General features: G+C 47.4%; 1 protein-coding gene across 25 annotated transcripts in view; it reads right to left on the bottom strand.

Moving 5' to 3' along the window:
• MAP7D1 (MAP7 domain containing 1) overlaps nt 1–18,814 on the bottom strand; it is a 57,608-nt gene extending 38,794 nt beyond the window's left edge. For 7 of the 25 annotated variants that reach the window (XM_083454479.1, XM_083454480.1, XM_083454500.1 and 4 more), the window contains exon 1: nt 18,156–18,791. In XM_083454479.1, coding sequence (XP_083310605.1) covers nt 18,156–18,219 — 64 coding nt within the window. In that variant the 5' untranslated portion in view covers nt 18,220–18,791. Of the gene's footprint in view, nt 1–17,462; nt 17,626–18,155 lie in introns of those variants that run through there. The other 18 variants (XM_083454481.1, XM_083454498.1, XM_083454477.1 and 15 more) reach the window with 11 other exon arrangements.
• Nucleotides 18,815–19,009: the final 195 nt, after the last annotated feature.

The raw sequence follows: 19,009 nt of genomic DNA on the forward strand, positions 1-19,009 counted from the left end.
CCCACTTGGACTACTGCAATGCGCTCTACGTGGGGCTACCTTTGAAGGTGACCCGGAAACTACAACTAATCCAGAATGCGGCAGCTAGACTGGTGACTGGGAGCGGCCGCCGAGACCATATAACACCAGTCTTGAAAGACCTACATTGGCTCCCAGTACGTTTCCGAGCACAATTCAAAGTGTTGGTGCTGACCTTTAAAGCCCTAAACGGCCTCGGTCCAGTATATCTGAAGGAGCGTCTCCACCCCCATCGTTCTGCCCGGACACTGAGGTCCAGCTCCGAGGGTCTTCTGGCGGTTCCCTCACTGCGAGAGGCCAAGTTACAGGGAACCAGGCAGAGGGCCTTCTCGGTAGTGGCGCCCGCACTGTGGAACGCCCTCCCATCAGATGTCAAAGTGATAAACAACTACCTGACATTCAGAAGACATCTGAAGGCAGCCCTGTTCAGGGAAGTTTTTAATACGTGACATTTTAGTGTATTTTTCATCTTTGTTGGAAGCCGCCCAGAATGGCTGGGGAAACCCAGCCAGATGGGCGGGGTACAAATAATAAATTATTATTATTATTATTATTATTATTATTATTATTATTATTAACAGTATTTACATATTTCCCAATAACAAAAAATATTATCTTGGTGATTTGCATTGAAGAAGGTTTGCCATTCAGGCAAAATATGACATCAGGTGTGGGGCACGTAAAGCCGCAGTTGCAAAGGAACAACAGGAATTTCTGAGTGTGTTCCTGATTGTTCTTTTTCAAGTGTGGCTTTGCAATTCAGCAGCTTAAAAACCTGGCATGCAATGGAAGCCCCGCTGTTATGAGTGCCGCTTGGGAGCTCCCAATTGGAGTTAATCACTGATGAAAGTGGGAGTTTGCAGTTGGCACCAAATTTAAACAGTGCCAAATATAAGCCCTGCTGCATTTAAATAAATCTAAGTTAATAAACCTTGCTTTCGCATTATATGCAAACCCAGCCTGGTGCCTTAACTATAGCCTGTAAATGAAAATATGCCATGGTTGTTGTTGGATTACTCTGGTCTAGTTTGCACAATGTGGTGAGCTAAACTATATGGCTTACTAGGACCACACAAACCAGAACTTTGCTGGTATAAAAAGTCAGAGGGTTTTAGCAAGAAGTTACAGAACATGCCATGACTGGAAACAAAGCCCTACCTGAAAATTATGCAGGCGCAAACAGTATTGAAAGTGAGATTGCATATAACCACCCCAATACCATAATGAGCGCAAATAATAATAAATACACAATAAAAAAGACTGTTGGGAGGGGCCCTTAGAACCACACCTTTATAAAAAAAAGGTTGACGCAGGGGTGTGTACCCAATATTCATCGCAACCACAGCATTCAGGGAAAAGGGATTTGAATCCTTTCTTTCCCAAGGGCAGCTCCAACACAAAAACACTGCCAAGAAGATGTTGTAATGTCATCTTGGCATGGTCTACCAAGGGGCATTGCTGCTTTTCCCAGGCATGCTTATGCTTGAGGGGGGGGGGTGTCAGATCCTAATCCATATCAGTCACTGGAGGCATTGGAGTTGGTCCCAACTCTGCATTAGTTAACTTGGAGGATGCCCCAACACATGATCTTGTCTACGTGGCACCAGGAAAGCCCTGGCAGGCATCAGATAGGATTTTGGTGCAGAATATCAGGAGCAGGGCAGAAAACTGGACTCAGCAATGACCCACCCAATTGCATCCTTCTGTAATTAGGGGATGAGAATGTGGGGAGGAAGGGATACCAGGAGTTTTTTTTAAAAAATGTTACCACCGTCAGTGATGACAGCCAGTGAAGCCTGTCTCAAGGACTCCACAACACACAAGTAGAGAAGGCAGCTAAGCTTCTTTACACAGAAGGATTGCAGGCTGCATTTTTCTCTCCGCCTGGTCACCAATTACAGGGCGGAAGAGCCAGCGGACCCCATCACTGAAGGGAGCCTCGGAGAGCTTAAGTATGGGGTTCACAAAGCCACAGCTGCAAGAGCAGGCAGTCCCTGCCCTGCCCCCTTGGCTCCAACCCACAGAGGCACATGGGAGCCAAATGGACGGGTGCTTTCAAGAAGGCTTAGCAGGGCTGGATTCTGCTGTGCGTCCAGGGAGATCCTTTCCATTGCTGCACCAATGGGGCCAGGATGGGTGCTTCCAGAAAAGAGATGCAAGAGGTGTGCCCGGATGCAAGCCACAAGAAAGCGTCTCCCATGCTAGCTGCTTTGAAGGGAAGAGGCAGAGTGCCAGAGGATGCCTGCATTCTGATGCAACTCCCGTTCGCTGGAAGCTGGGCTTGCACAAGGGAAGTGCATTGTGCCACTCAGCAAGACAGAAGCTTGACTAGAAGCTGACTTTCTTAGCTTACTGTCTTCTTTATTCATAAAAGTATTTGCACACCGCTAATTCATACAGAAAAGATCAAAGCCGTTCACAACAACTGCACATAAAACCATATAAAGAAAGTTTTTTTGTGGGTTTTTTTAAAAAAGGAAGGAGCTAACTGTTGTGGGAAAATGTATTCTGAACTGCCTGTATAAGCCTGATGGGATAGAAAAGTTTTCAGCAGGCACAGAAGTTGAAACAGAAGGTGCTTGCTGACTCTCTGTTGGCAGAATATTCCATAGGATTGGGCGGTGACACTTAAAGGCACAGTTCCATGTTGTCAAATGAGCCTCCCCAACTCCGGGAACATTCCAGCGACATTCCATCAGATGATTATCAGGGACAGAGCTTAAGCACCCAGCACTTAAGTTGCTCATCGCTTTGTAAATCACTGAACCAGTGTTAGAAATAAGGCAGGCACCAGGCGCGTTTTGCATGTCCAACTGCAACCACATGGAGATCTCTGGATGCCAGGTTGACAACTACAGTAACATCTCCAACTGGCTGGCCCCTCCAGCTGTCTTAAGCAGGTAAGCAGAAAAGGTTAATTTATTGCATTTCTTTCCACATATTTCTCCAAGGTGTACATGGTTTACCCCCATCCTCAGTTAATCCCCACAATCAACCTGTGTGGTAGGTTGAGAGGCTGTGACTGGCCTGAGGTCACTCAGTGAGCTTCATGACTGAGTGGGACACTCTAACCACTACACCTGGCACCCCCAAGCTCGGCCCTCCAGATGTTTTGGGGCTACAACTCCCATCATCCCTAGCTAACAGGACCAGTGGTCAGGGATGATGGGAACTGTAGTCCCAAAACATCTGGAGGGCTGAGTTTGGGGGTGCCTGCACTACACCATACTGGCTTTCTAAGTACTGCTATGGGGCAGCTATATCAATTAAGTAGGTAAATAGATATGCAGAAAGCAAAATGTCACTTAAAGAAGGATCTGAAATATTTTCCTCAAAGCTTGAAATCATTTTATTCTGGATTGCTTTATTTTGATGTTTTAATATGCTGTAAACCGCTTTGAGATTTTTTTCTCCCTTTAAAATATCAAGCAGTATAGAAATGAGATTAATAATAATAATAATAATAATAACAACAATTATAACAAATTCCACAACAAAAAAGGCGCCTAGACATTCTGTTGTGGTGACCGTAACCTAGGTTTAAGGTGTCATTTGACATTTAGCTAATACATATATCTGAGTTTCCAACACTGCCTTGAACCTGGATGGTAGTAGATGCAGTGCAGATGCTTTAACAATTGTGTCACATGTTGTTGACCACTAGCAATCTGGCTGCTGCATTCTGCACCCGCTGGAGCTTCCAAACCAGGCTCAGGCGCAGCCCTGCATAAAGCGAATGACAGTAATCCAGCCTTGAAGTTATCAATGCATGGACTACAACGGTCAGACTATCCCTGTCCAGGAATGGAGAAGCAATCTTGATGGTGCATTCAACCGCATATTTGTTAAAAAGAGGGGGAGAGACAGACAGACAAAATCAAAAGAAGAAAAGCTCAGGAAAGGCGGAAGAGGGTTTCCTGCTTGGCAGGGGGTTGGACTCGATGGCCCTTGTGGTCTCTTCCAACTCTATGATTCTATGATTCTTTAAATGCATATTTCAAGCTGAGCTTGCTAACATTACCATGCCCTTGACATCAGCTTGCCAACTTTGCCATATGCGTCTACAGACAGGGCCCTGAAGGTGCTAGACTGGAAGAAATGTCAAGCAGTGCAAACCCCACCTTTGGCACACAGACCAGATTAGCTGTTTTTAAATCTTCCCAAGATAGGCTCTGATAGACTACTATTGTGATTTTCCACCCCAGACGTCACCCAAGTTCAATCCCTGGCATCCCTAGATAGGGCTGGGAAAGGCCCGATGCCCCAAACCCTGGAGAGCTGCCACTCAATGTAAATAACCCTTATCTGGTAGGCTTTCTGTGTTCCCCTGTCTTATGCTCTGTTCTTATGGCCTGTTCACAAGTCCCTGCTCAGCAACAGGCTCACATGTGTGAATGAGACATCGCAGATCAAACACTGCTGGGCAAGACTTTCATATCACTTAAAATGCAGCACTTTTCCAGTGGGCTGAATTCAAACCGTTCAAAGGCCCCAGCAACCGCCATTACTCTGGAAAAGCCTCAAGAATATCAAGTTTGCACTTCCCATGAGAGAGCTTGTGTTCAGTCCAATTTTAGTTTGCAACTAGAAAACAGAGCGAGACGGTTCCCAGGTTGTTGGGAAACAAATGTGACTGTACTTGGACTGTTCTGAAGGAGCCATTCCTTTCCTGCAGGACAGAAATAGCAAGATAAAACATCCTTCAGCCTCCGTTACACCCTGAAAGGGAGAACTGAGTTAGCTGTCCACAGCATGAAGTGGAGACAACTGGGGAACAACTGACTTAGACTAGTGGTGGAGAGTCTCAGCCCAGGGGAGAAATGTGGTGCTTCTGACCCTCCTATCTGGCCCTTGGGACTCTCCCCAGCCACACCCCTCACTTCCTTGAGTGTTTTTGCCTGGCTAGAATATGTCTTTGAACCCTGATAAGCCTGTTGCTTGCCTGGTTGGAAGATAGAGGGGGATTTGTGAGTGTGAAAAGGCTAGCCTAGTGTGCAAATGATCCCTGACCAGGTAGCCATGGATGATGGGAGTTGTAGTCCAAAAACAGCTGGAGACCCAAGTTCGGAAAACACTGCTCTAAAATGACTTTGTGAATCTGTGGTTCTCTCCCCTGCCTCTTAGGTGGCCCCGGACACTCAATTCTCCTCAAGGATCCTGATAACAAGTTTCCCAACATTCAAGCAATGCATGCTATCAGACTCTGCCTTCATGTCTCCAGACAAAACAAACCCTGTCCTTTTAAGCCTCCCCCACCCCATGTTTCTTCCTTCTCTGCCAAGTAGACCAATTTAGCAACCCTGCCCTGCCTTGTCCAAAGGCTTTCCTGAGCTCCCATCCTTTCCGCCACAAGGTAGGGCCCTGAACCAAATGCCCTTGCCTAGGTGTGCAGCTGGGTGAGGGACAAGGTGGTAAACAAGAGTGAAAATGCTCTGCCTAGCTACGAATGGCAGAGCTGAAGAAGGGGTTTGTGTGAAGAGAACAAGTCACCAACCCTACAAAGGAGGCCAGTTTTATTCTTTCAACATTTCAAACTCATCAGCAGAGGGGGGGAAATGACATGTTACTCTCCTCTCTGTGTTTGCTGAATATTGTGACTTTGTAAAGGGTCATTTTTAGGGGGAAATGCAGCTGGCCAGAGGGTGCTTAACCCTTCCTCTCCCTGCTGCTAGCCCACCAGACAGAAAAAAGGTGTATACAGGGTTCAACTTTGATTGAAAAGACCCATTGAAATGAATGGACATGACCAACTTAGGTCCATTAATTTCAAAGGGTGTGAGCTGAATAAAAGTGAGTTGACCACAACCTGTAGATACCGCTCTAAACATTCACATTAATTAGTAAGGAACCCATGTCTGCTGAAATCACACTCTCTCTAAACTTAGGCTGAATTTGTTAAGGCAGGATTCAAACTGGGGAAATGGGGATCACTGATGTTGCATCCAGCAGTGCAAATCAGGAACTATAAGGCTGGCTGGTTACCTTTAGCGAAGCTTAGTGCCCTCCCTTAAGGCATGGCTGCTTGATCACAATGACAGGTGTTCCCAGCCAGGTGTGAAAAGGTACACTTGCGAGTTAATCTGCAGGAAGTATTTGTGTGTCTGTGTGTTTAATGAGGCGTGCAGTCTCTCTGGGCATACAAGCTGTGGCAGGGCTGTTCCCTGGGATGTAGGGCCTTATGCAAAGACAGGAGGGCAAGGGGAAAAACCCCCTGTACCTTGGGGGCTGGGGGCAGGGATGTCATATCAGTGTCAATCTAGGATCAGCTAGCTAGAAGGGAATCAGGAAATGGGTTTCCTGGGGCTTTCTTCCAGTTTGGGAGAGGCCAAAGCAAGAAAAATCAAAGCAATTGTTTCCAAGATTCAGGAAGCAACTCCCCCGGCTCTGCTGTCACTGACCACACCCTGAATCAGCATTTCACTATGTAGATCTCATTATCAGGAGGGATATTTGGTGGGTGGAAAATGACTGATGTCACTTTTGTGGATGTATTTGCAAAGCTATCCTGACCAAACTGGATTCTAGAGAGCAGGTTGGCCTTCAATGCATTTAAAGCTCACAACAATGTGCTCTCCTAATGCCCCACAACCTTGAGGGCTAGTAGGTTAACGTGTGAGCTGACCCTATTGAGAAACATATTGGTGTTTGTTGTGACATAAGACTGCGAGAGAGGTTTGCTCATTGCGTTTGATCCACTACAGAGCATTCACAAAAGCCAATGATCTCCTGAGGCTGCAATCATCAAGAAATTAACATGCATGTATGAACCAGGCTTTGTCTGGTATGTGACAGGAGTCCTGTCAGAGGCACATCATCACATTTTTAAACTGGATTAAGAAACCTGGAATAACCACCACCCTTTGGTACAACATCCACAGAAAGAGTGGACACAGGTGTCTCTTACACATACATATTCACACCTTTGAATTCCCCTGCATAGTTCGTATGAGAAGCAGACCTAACCATAGTGTGGGCGAAAAAACATATCCTCACTCTGCCATCAGCAAGGATATTGCCTACACACGAGTAATGTGTCAAGAGGGCTAAAGTCAGCCCCACACTAGCAACCAAACCTGATGTGGTCAAATAAAGCAAATGACAGCTGGTGGTAGGAATGTTGGGACTAGGAGCTGGGAGACCCAGGTTCAAATCCCTGCCCAGCAGTGAAATTCACTGGTTGCCCTTGGGCAGCCATTGCCTCTTAGCTAAACCTATCAGATAAGGGTTGTGGCGAGGCTAAGATGGGGAGGAAGAGAACCATGCCTGCCACCTTGAGCTCTTTGGAGGGAAGGTGGGATATAAATGTGATAAATGAAGCCAATCTGAAGTGCAAGGATATGTTCCTGTGTATATAACACAGGAGGGAAAGGAAGAAAACCCAGGTGGTAGGGGTGCCAACCAGATGCTCAGACAGGACAGGTTAAAAGGGACCACTGGGGAGCGAGGTCAGCCATGTCCCCCACATTGCCCAGTATGCCACAAATGCCTTAATACCAGCCCTGCCTTGGGCTGCATACACACCACATATTTAAAGCACATGCCAGCCCAGCAAAAAGAAAAAGAAAGAATCCTGACTACTAAAGTTTGTTAAAGGTGCTGGGAACTGTAGGTCTGTACGGTGTGTACTCAGCTCTGGTTCTCATTTTTACTGAAGGGAAAGGAGTCGTAAGCAGAAGTAAGCAAGCAGGAGCCACGTGGAGAACCAGGGGCTAGAACACAGGTATCCAACACAGTGCCCTCCAGATATCGTTCAGCTACAGCTGCTGTCAGCCACAGATAGCATGGCTGGTGGTGGAAGTGCTAATTAGACTGTCAACATCTGGAGGGCCCCCATATTGACTACCCTTGGGGGAGAAAATCAAAAGTGATTCCCCCCACTCATCTATTTGCCTGTAAGTGTGGTGAGGTGAGAGTTACGTGTGGGGTTGTGGTTAGAGTGCTGGGAGACCACAGTTCAAATCCCAAGTCAGCCACCAAGCTCAGCCTAACCTACCTTGTAGGGCTGGGCTGGGGAGAACAATGTATGTCAGCATGAGCTCCTGATCCCCTAGTTTCCATTTTCCAGTATCCATCTGCAGATTGGCCAAGTTCAGAAACAGGATAGAATAGCCTTGTAAATAAGCTGACAAAATTTACCAGCAGGCATAAATAAATAAATAAATAAATAAATAAATAAATAAATTACTAGTCTGCTGCAAGCTGGCAGAGATGGGGCAGAGAGGTCTGTCCCTCCCACAAGGCTGCATACAGGGAATGGTCAATGTTCTCTAGCCTTCCCCTGCCAGCTCACTCCCTCACATGTAGTGGAATTCCATGTCATGTGTGGCTTACCAGGCTAGAACTTAATTACAAGGGTGGGATATAGGTTATTATAAAAGTCTGCATGGTGATATTGTTTTCTTTTTTAAAAAAAAACACACACACACACAAGCTAATGCATCATTTTACCTATTCGGGATAGTTCATAGCTGAAAACAGCAATGTAAAGTTTAACCATTAAAGAATTTTCTTTTCCCTTACGCCATAAAGCTTCAGTGTTTGACAGAACCAGAGTGAAAATTGAAATGGCAGCCCTAGTCAAAAAGGATCAACATTTTCTTTCCGGGCTTTGCAAAGCAGGGTAAAAAAGGTTGGGTGTCCCAAATGCTGAAAAGAGTCAAGTGCACCAAAGAGAGAGAATAGATGTTAAAATGTAACATCTGCTTTTCTCTTTGTTAAATGACCACAAGGCAAAATGCAATACAAAAATAACAAGAAGCATTGAAGAGAGTTCAGATCTTTTTAACACCAATTGCTATTTTCTCCTGTCACATATGGGGAAAGGATTCGTTGTTTTAAACCCCTCAAGGACCCCAATGAATTTGAGCGCAAGGAATTATTACTCTTAATCTCAGCCAAACTTTATCTAGCAAGCCTGAAGAAGTCCTCTGTCCAAGGAATTAAGTTTGCCAGTCCTACCTGGCATTACGGGGCAAATGGAGGATTTATCAACCTACAGGAACTCAAGGAACATAAGAACTGCTGGATCAGACCAGAGTCTGTCTAAGTCCAACATCTTGCTTCCAACATCACCCAGCCAGGTGCCTCTGGAAACTCACTAACACACTATAAAGATGATGGCCTTCCCAGCTTCTTTTAAGCAGAGGTATACTGCCTTTGACCACAAAGCTTTGGAAGCTGCATTATAGCAAGTCAGAGCATCAGCACTAACTGGCAGCAGCTCTCCAGAGTTTCAGACAGGAGTCTTTCCCTGACCTAAGTGGAAGTGCCAGGGATTGAACCAGGGACCTTCTGGATGCAAGGCACGTGCTCTGCCACTGAGCTATAGCCCTTCCCCAAGTCAGTCTGTTAGTTCATCTAACTTAGTACTATCTATACCAGGGATGGGGGAAGTGTAGCCTTCCAGTTTTGCAGGACTCCAACTCCCATCAGCCCCAGGCAGCATGACCAACAGTCAGGTTTCGTGGGAGTTGTAGTCCAACATCTGGAGACGACCCATTTCCTGGTCACCACTGACTGGCAGAAGCTCTCTGAGGTTTCAGGAAGTGGTGCTCATTTCCTAGCCTTCCTGGAAATGCTGGGATTAAACATGGGTCCTTTTGCAGGAAACATGAAAGTTAAGCCTTTGACTTGGCTGCTGTGTTGATTGACTTTTCCTCCAGCCATGGCAGCGAGTGGCCATTGCCTGACCTGAAGAGTAGTAGGGAGCTTCATACATTAATTCACTGTGGGAAAGAAAAGACTTTTTTGTTTGTTTGTCCCAAACCAACTTCTGCAAATCGCCTTTAGATCAGCTGGCTCAGAAGTGTAGTGTTATTTGCGTGGGGGGAGGATGTCTCCCTTCCCCAAGATTTCCGGTCCATGGCAAAAGCTTAAGGAAAAGCATGTTTCCAGATGACAGCACCTCTCTGCGCGTAAGCAGTCAAAATAACTCTTTTTGCAGAGTGAAAGAGAATGTAGATTGCTTCGAAGAAAATAAACTTAGAAGAGAGTGGTTTTAAGAAAGGGAGAAATCCCTGAGGGGACCCTGTACAAAACTCAGGCTGAGTCTGAAATTGCCGGGCCGCCGAAGCATCCTTTGTGGATGGATGGCCTATGTGCGCACATGGAGTGCACTTTTCTATACGTGCGCACACACATACCCTGGAGTGACATCAAGAAAAGATTAGCGGAGGGCTGGAGCCATTCCGTACCTGTGGCTTGGCAGGGACTTAGGGGCTGCGTTTGGCTCTGGGGTGGGAGCCAGGCGTTGGCTTACACTTGGGTTAAAATATACATGAAGGAAAGCCAGCCAGGGAACCTGAGATGCCCTGCAAGGCCCGTCACTCCCAATCACAAGTGCTCCGTCATGGTGCAGCTTTATCCAAACTGAAAGACATAGGGAGCCCAGGGAACGCAGTGCCAGGGCACCTGCTACTTCTTGGCTATGGGAAAGGGTTGGGCAGATTTAGAAGAACACCTTGGAAAACGACAGCACGGGCTGCTATAGGGTGCCTACACATGCACACACCGCTCTGAAAAATCTGGGGTATAGGCAATTGTCACAGGGCCACCTGGCATCTGTGCCCTGTCTTGCAGAAATCCAGCCACGATCCCCAAAGTGGAAATGGAGGTTGAGGGAAGGGGAAAGCACTTTGTGCACAGAATCATGTTGGAACAGGGGCTCCACAAACATGCACACCAAGTTGCCAGTGGCAACCCCGTCCTTTGAACTGGAGGGTAGAGCTGGGGAGAAGGCTCGTCCCCATGGCTGCATTGAGCTTTAGAACTATTTAGAAAGCAATGAGAATCTCACTGCTTTCTGAGCACCTCCGAAATACAGTGGGGCTTTGTGGATGAGTCCCTTACTCCCAGCCTCCACCAGCTCCAACGTGTCCCCAACTGGGCTTCAGAGGTGCTCAGAAAGAGGCCTGCAGACCAAATAGTTAGATGTATTAGGCAATGTCAAGCAAGTCAAGTCATACACTGGCTGAATTCACACATAAGGCAATGGTTTGTTTTAACCATGGGTTTGTTCAACAAACACCAAGCCAGCTCACAGATGACCAAATAATCCATGGCTTATTCCTACACTTAGCTTGTTTTCCATCAGTTCTTGTCACATGCCTCTGCAGCCTGAAGCACCTCTGGAGAGGAGACGCCAAAGAGACCATAGTTAAGGTGCCACTTGGGTTCAGTCGTACACTAAATGATAGTTAAAACAAGCCGCAGTGTGCAAGCCAACAACAAATCATGGTTTCACGGCCTGATTTGTTGGCAGGAAACAAGCCATAGTTAGTCTACTGAGCTGGGTTTGCACATTTAAACAAACCACAGTCAAGTGAAACAAACCATAGTTCAGTGTTGTGTGAACCAGGCCACTAAATAGTTCCTTTCTCCCAAAGCACTTCTACCAGAATCTTTCACAGCCCTACCTGGAGATGCCCGAGATTGAATCTGAGACCTCTTGCGTGCACAGAAAGCACTTTGCCACTGAGCTGTGGCCCTTCCCCTGCTTTGGTGCTTCCTTGCAACGGCTTCCCCCGGAACACTGCTTGGCTGCCTAGGCATACCCTGTGCACTGCGCACAGATTCCACAACTGCCTGAGCCTCCCCCATCTGGAGATCATCGAAACAGGAAAGGAAAGGAATGTCCTGCTTCATTCTAAACAATGGAAGGCTCTGAATTTTTCATCTGCCTGAGAAACAGGCAGCTAGGAGAGCTAACACAGAGCTTTGGTTGCTTGACAAAAGAAAGTTTGATCAATTAATTCAACCATCTGACGCAGCAATCTCGGGTTAGGGGTGACTCAGCCATCTCTGCAAGAGGGACTGCCAGGTGGGAGGGGCTTGTTCATCTCCTTTTCAATCCTCCATCCCACAAAAGGGGCCACCAAGCCAAGCTTAGCCATGTCTTTTCTAACCAGAGCTGCTGGGTGGAGCTCATGAAGCGGACGCAAAGCCAGCCTCAGGGCAAACTCTTGATTATTCAGCGATCACGCTGAGTGTAGATTTGGGGCCTGATCACTTGTTCCCTACCAGAATGATTGCAGAACAGCAGCAAAAAAGGGTTGGGATTGGTGGGACTGTAGTGTCCAGGACCGCTCAGCAATACTCCAAGCTGTCTCCTGTTTGTAGCTTAGGAAGCTGCCACATATCTGGTCAGGCTATTGCTCCATCTACCCCAGTACTGCAGGGGGACAAATGCAGCTTTGGTGGATTCAGAAGAGGACCAGAGAAATGCACAGATGGTAAGGATATCAATGGCCATGTTCTACCTCCACTGCCTTAGACTTCCAATTGCTAGGTATCACAGGTGGGGAGAGAGCTTTTGCTTCCGGGTTCTCTTTGTGAGTTGCCCATTGGAATCAGTTTGGTCACTGCAGGAGCAGGATGCTAGGCTAGGATTTGGCCTGACCCAGCAGAAAAGCTCTTCTGATGTTCAGGCTTGTGAAGACTGTTCTGTGTATTTCTTACTAGAATCCTGAGATCCACATACTGAAGCCAGCTGCAAAAAACAAACATTCAGCGTTCAAGAATTCTGAGCCTGGGAAGCTATTTTGAGCACCAGAAATGGCCTGAACTCAAAGTCCTTCCACACAGACATCAGTTACTGGCAGAGTAAGGTGGACCAATGGTATTGACTCTACCTAACACAGCTTCCTAACTCCCTAATCTAATGGAAGGTCTGGATGGATGGTTTGTAGTGCACAAGGCTACAGGTGGGAACATATTGCTAGGCTGGAGGAAGGGCTTTAGGTCAGTAATGGAGCATCTTCAGCAGTTCTAATCCTTGCACACATACACACCACCATATGACTCCAGCCCTGGGCTGGAAATCAAGGAGCAATAAATGAGTTGCTTCAGCTGGGGTAGGGTGGAAATGGAGCACCTATTTGGCTGGGGTGCTGCTGAATACAAGACCCAACCAAGAGGCCCACAAGGCTCATCCTCAGGCCTGTGGAATAGTCTTTTCCACTGGAGAGCCAGTGTGGTGTAGTGGTTAAGAGCGGTAGTCACGTAATCTGGGGAACCGGGTTCACGTCTCCGCTCCTCCACATGCAGCTGCTGGGTGACCTTGGGCCAGTCACACTTCTCTGAAGTCTCTCAGCCCCACTCACCTCACAGTGTGTTTGTTGTGGGGGAGGAAGGGAAAGGAGAACGTTAGCCGCTTTGAGACTCCTTAAAGGGAGTGAAAGGCGGGATATCAAATCCAAACTCTTCTTCTTCTTCTTGGATATCTTACTGCAGAGGTGGGAAGCCTGTGGCCCTCCAGATGGGGGTGGACTCCAGCTCCCATCAGTCTCAGTCAGAATGGGTGACTGCAGATACAGTCCAAGAACACCTGGAGGGCCACAGGTTCTCCACCCCTGCTTTATGCAGGGAAGCCTATCGTGGGAAATGTCTTATCCCACACTTCAGTCTCCCCATCCCCCACCAGCAATCTCTGTTCACCTTGTATTTACTTTTTCTAATCTTCTAATATGGCGAGGGGGGTCAATAAGGTTTTGGCCAGGCTGAGACTAGAGCAAAGGCTGGTTGTCTACCTTGAGCACTGAGCTAAAAATGTGAAGCATGAAAAAATCACCCAGGCTGAATTGTCAAGGGAGGTGAGATCAATTCAAAACATCATACAACATTCCTGATAAACAATTCAGTTTTGAAAGTATTAACACATTAAAACAGGCAATGTCAACCATGATTTGCGGCTGCATAAGGGGCTGGAGCCACAGCTCACACAAAATAGGGGAAACTGATAAGCAGCAACACAGATGAGATGCTATGCCAACAAGCAATTTCACAAATGGCCTGCGAGCACATTGCAGCTGTGGGGTCCCGATCCTGATTGAAGCTCAGTTGTGGGATGGGGTGGGGGCTTTAACCCTTTGGCCCCTGCTGAAGTCCAGATTAGATTTCACCCCCAGCTCAATGTTTGCTGCTTACTTTTTAAAAGTCATTCGTGCAATTGATAGTTCTGTTAATGGCATCTCATCTAGTTTGGAAGAGGCAGAGAGAGGGAGGGGGAGGGGGGAGGGAGGGAGGGAGGGAGAGAGAGAGAGAGAGAGAGAGAGGGAGAGAGAGAGAGAGAGAGAGGAACCTATCAACCTAATACAGACTCTGCCAGGCCACAGTTTCACCTAGCTCAGTATTGTCTGCACCAGGGATGGGGAACCTCAGATCTAGGGGGCAAATGTGGCCCTTCAGGTCTCTCCACCTGGCCCTCAAAATTCTCCCAAAGGTCACGTGCCTCATCAGCCCTGCTGGAGCGTTTCTGCCTAGCTGAAATGTCTTTGAATGCATAGACGGAGAATTGAGAGGGGTTTGTGACATTTACATCAGTATTTCTCCAGCTGTTTTGAACTACAACACCCATCACCCCTAGCTAGCAGCACCAGTGGTCAGGGATGATGGGAATTGTAGTTCCAAAATAGCTGGAGAGGCCTAAGTTTGGGAAACACATTATCTGTTCCATCCATGCTTTGCCTCTGGGCTCACATGTGTCACCCAGAAGGTAGCCCAGGAGAGAATGTGGTCCTCAGGCTGAAAATAGAGGTTCAGGTGCTGAGGCCTGAACTTGGGACCTTCGGTATATAAAGCATGTGCTCTACGGTTGAACCACAGCAGTATTGTCTGCAATGACTTGGCAACAGTTCTACTGGAGTTTTTCCCAATAGTACCAGAAGATGCCAGGGATTGAACCTGGGACCATCTCCGTGCAAAGCAGAAGCTCTACCAGGCCTTTGGCCAGGGCACAGCCTGACTCCCTCCATTGGCAATCTTCGCAGAGCTCTGGCCCAATGGTTGCCAGTGGCTTGAATTAATTAATTTTATAACGAATGATTTTAGAGTGTTGTTTGTACTGTTTTATTGTTGTTAGCCGCCCTGAGCCCGGCTTCGGCTGGGGAGGGCGGGATATAAATAAAATTATTTATTTATTTTAAATTATTTTACCACTGAGCTATCTCATCCCTAGTGCACATGCACAGAGAATCCTGCGCACAAACATTAAAATGCATCATGCGGACGTGGTACAAAATCCTCCATTTCATACACTATAGATGCTGAGATGCACTCTGAACTGTTGAAAACCTGCTGTAGGGCAATTATGGTTTTCTATCCTATCTTTAAGCACTGCCTTGGCTTTCAGATCCATGGAGGATAAGCTGCTGCATAGGAAACAACGTAAGGAGCAGGCAGAGGAAAGTGTTATCCTCAACATGTCAACAAGCATGACCCCATGATCATGCTGCAGGATATTGGAGGCTATGAGCTTCCCTTCATATATATCATCCATCACCAACACACAGCCCACATTGCTTAAGACAACTACAAGTCATACTATAGGGGCAAGATCCTGCATGGCCCACACACAGGCACACAATTCAGGCCCAGAATACAGCAACGCAGAGCTCGCCTGCCCCATAGCTTGGAATGGTGCAAACGACTGAGAGGTCTCTCCAAGGGCATGGAAATGATCTCCAGGCACTTGAGAGAGAATCAAATTAGCACCAAGGGGGCCTCCTGTCAAGCAGCCTCTTAGGAGAGGGGGAAGGGAGGGGGGAAGCACCACCAGGCCACATTTCCTTGAGGCCTTTATGCTGTTCATATTCCAGCCTTTGCCTGCATGTTTCCAGACATTTTAAATCCCACAGTGTGCAGTTAAGTCTGGCTCCAGATCCCCTGTGAGGTTTCTATGGGAAGTAGCAACTTGGGGGTGGGAGTGGCTCCTTCCACCTCCATACCTCAGAAATAGGGAGCTACTTCCCATTGCTTCTCCCTAAGTACACACTTTAGAAGCCTGGAAATTTGGGGCAGGCCTTTCCAAACCTAACAAAAAAATAAAAAATGAATCCAACCTCATCCAGTCAAGCCTGTTGGCCTAGATCCAAAAACTGGGATTTTGTTCAAATTGATTTCCACACATCTGCATTCTCAGAGCATCTGCTTTGCATGCAGAAGGTCCCAGGTCAAATCTCTGGCATCTCCAGGGAGGACCAAGAGAGAACCCCACCTGAAACCTTGGGAAGCCACTGCCCGTCAATGTAGACAATAATACTGAGCAAAATAAACCAATGGTCTGACTCAGTATCAGGTAATTCCCTGTGCCTTTGTCTCTTTCTGCATCACCTCTGGGCTACCCCAGCCCCAAAACCTAAAGCCTTCCTACTTCCCCATGTAAAACCTCCGGTGCTTTCCAGTAAATGCACCACTCGCTGCCTATAACACACTCAACGCCATCATTGGCAGGGAGTGATGAGAGGAAGTCCCCCATATCCCTATGGTTTTGCCACTCCTCTTTCTTTTCGGTTGTTTCTTCCTTGCACTCAAGTCACCAGTTACTTGGCAGGAGTCAGCAAAACCCAAAATAAGACAACTCACAGACACTGCTTCATCTGGCCAGGTCCCAGCCATGCCATAGAGGCCTCAGAAGGCAGCCACACCCCTCCCTACTTAACCCAGCATTTGCCAATTACATGGCCTTCTGAACAACCCTCTCGTTACTTCCAGCCTACATTTCATTTGGCAAGATTACCCACTGCGTAACTACACCAAAGTAACAATCTCACTTTCCCAACGTTCAGAGAACAAAACCAAAGTTTGCCAGTCGAGAAGAGATGGCTCCACTTTAGCTCAATTTTCCATCCCGGGGGGTGGGAGACATTAGTAGCCCCACAAGCTTCTGACAAAAGGCATAACCAAGAACTTCAAACCTTAGCAGTTCAAAGTAAGTTGCAAGGCGAACCTATTGATTCATGAGATCCTTAACACTGGACTCTGCTTATTTGCTGTCATCTTCTAAAGCCTGTCTCCGAAACCGAGGACAAAGGAAATGGCCAAGCCCTGAAGTTTTCAAAGGAACTTTAAGCCCCAAGCTGCAGATGATTTCAGAAAGCAGGCCTTTAAAGAGTTCTGGACAAAAAAACAAAAAACAAAGCAGAACTCCAAAAAGAAACCCAGAAAGTAAATTCTCTACAAATGAAGCAAACACATACTCACACAAGCACACAAAACGTCCTGTCCAAATTCTAGCCAACACAGCCCACCCACATGTGTGCCGGCAAAAATTTCCAGGCTGTACAACAGAGACAGGATGTTGCCCTTGCAGACAAGCAGATATCTGGTGTCTAGCGGGAAAATGGCAAAGATTATCTCTCTCTGTTTGACTGCACACACATACAACTGGCAAGATGCTGAGATTCCGACAAACTTCACTGGCAGAGGACCAAGAGTTCCATCTCAAAACGTTCCCCAGGGACAAATAAATGACCCTTTAATTGGAGAGCCAGCCCCCAACTTTTCCCTCCAAGCGGCAGGGAAGTTTAATCCATTGTGGGGCTGGGCCCTGCCCCCCTTCCCTCCCGAGTCCACCCTCTCAGAAAAACCCCAGTCGCACAAGCAAGAGCAGAACTAGGCCCACGGCGGAGCCCTTTCCGTGGCCACCCCCGGGTCCTGGCCCTGGACACCTTCAAATTCGGCTAGTTTGAACTTGGATCGGCTTTTCTTTTTTTCTCAACAGCGACCAGGGGTTGACCTCCCCCACTCACAAAGTCAGAAGAAAGGGGCAGGTGGTCTCCTCGAGGGCTTGGTCGCCTCCCAAAGGCAGCTGTCGGGAGGAATGCCAATCCGGGGTTGGGTAGGGCTTCGGACAGAGGGTTATTTATAAACCCCACATCAGTGACCTGTGGAAGGCCGGGCACCCCCTGCCTCAATATCACAGCAGCGTGGCCTCCAACCGGCCCCCTCCCAAAATGCTCCCTTCCCTGCATGGGGGATACGGAATCCTAGTTAAAGAATCAATACTGTATCCTCCTTCACATCAATCCAGCACCCCCGACTCCCCCCTCCCCAAAAGGCCCCTATAGCAAATGTCCATCAGGCACAGCCAGCCGCACAGACAAAATAGCCAGGCGATGAGTTCATGTTTTTGGAAAGGCTGGAGAACAATTAAGAGAACAAATGTTCTACAACTTGCTGCAGCAAACAGACACCCCCGGACCCCCTTATCTGTGCCCTCTCGCAGATCTGGGTGGAAATCCGGACACAGATTCAAAGTCTGTTGTCTCTTTGCTCCTCTGCCCCCGCCCCGCTCCGCCGCCCTTTCAACGATTTGCAACATCATCCTCTAAAAATGACTTCTTAGCAGAGCAAATATTTACCTCGGATATCATCCGGCTGTTGCTTCACCGAAAAGGCCTTTGCTGCCTCTTCCTTCTTCTCCATGGTGGCTTCTGTGTTTTTTTTGAGGAGGTGATGGATAGGATGGGTGTGATTTCCCTCCCCCACCTTATTTTCTCTCCGGGTTCCTATTAATCCCTCCCTCCCGATCCTCTAATTTCTAAAGTAAAGCAGAAATAAAACATATAATCCTATTAGAAACAAAAATAAATCAAGCCCTTCCTCTTTTTTTCATTCCTCCTCCGCCTCCTCCTTCTTCAAGATGATTCCAGCTTCCACCACAGTTTCCGGGCGTGTGGAGGGTGGAGAGAGAATATCCAACAAACTTGCTTCCCGCAAAGAGACTCATAAAATTATCTTCTCCGAATACAACAATATTGGGGAGGAAGCCCCCCCCTCCTTCAAATAAAAAAATCCTTCTAATTTCCCCACTCAGTGCCGCTGGAATTTGAAAGCGGGGGGGGGGGGGGAATATTTTGCAGCCAGGGAGATTGAGAGCAAATCAAGGGATATATATTATAAAATATATATTTAAAAACACCACCAGCATAAATCAACCCCGTCCCCCCCTTGTCCAGTTGCAGCAACAGCAGCAGCTGATATTGCAAAGAGAGTTCCAACTATTGTACAGTCCCTGCCTAGTCTGGCCTCTGAAGCTGGGAGCTACCATGACTAGGGAGAGAGAAGGGAGGGGTGGCAGCCTTGTTTTACACTCATGTCATGCTCACATCAGCCCGACTAGAGTATAAAGACACATACAGTTGGGGAGCCGAAATTATTTGGACAACGTTTCAAAGCGCTTGGACACCGAAACTAACAGAGGAGCTTTGGGAAA

The sequence above is a fragment of the Podarcis tiliguerta genome (genome assembly GCF_965153285.1).
Source record: "Podarcis tiliguerta genome assembly, chromosome: 8".
Lineage (NCBI taxonomy): Eukaryota > Metazoa > Chordata > Lepidosauria > Squamata > Lacertidae > Podarcis > Podarcis tiliguerta.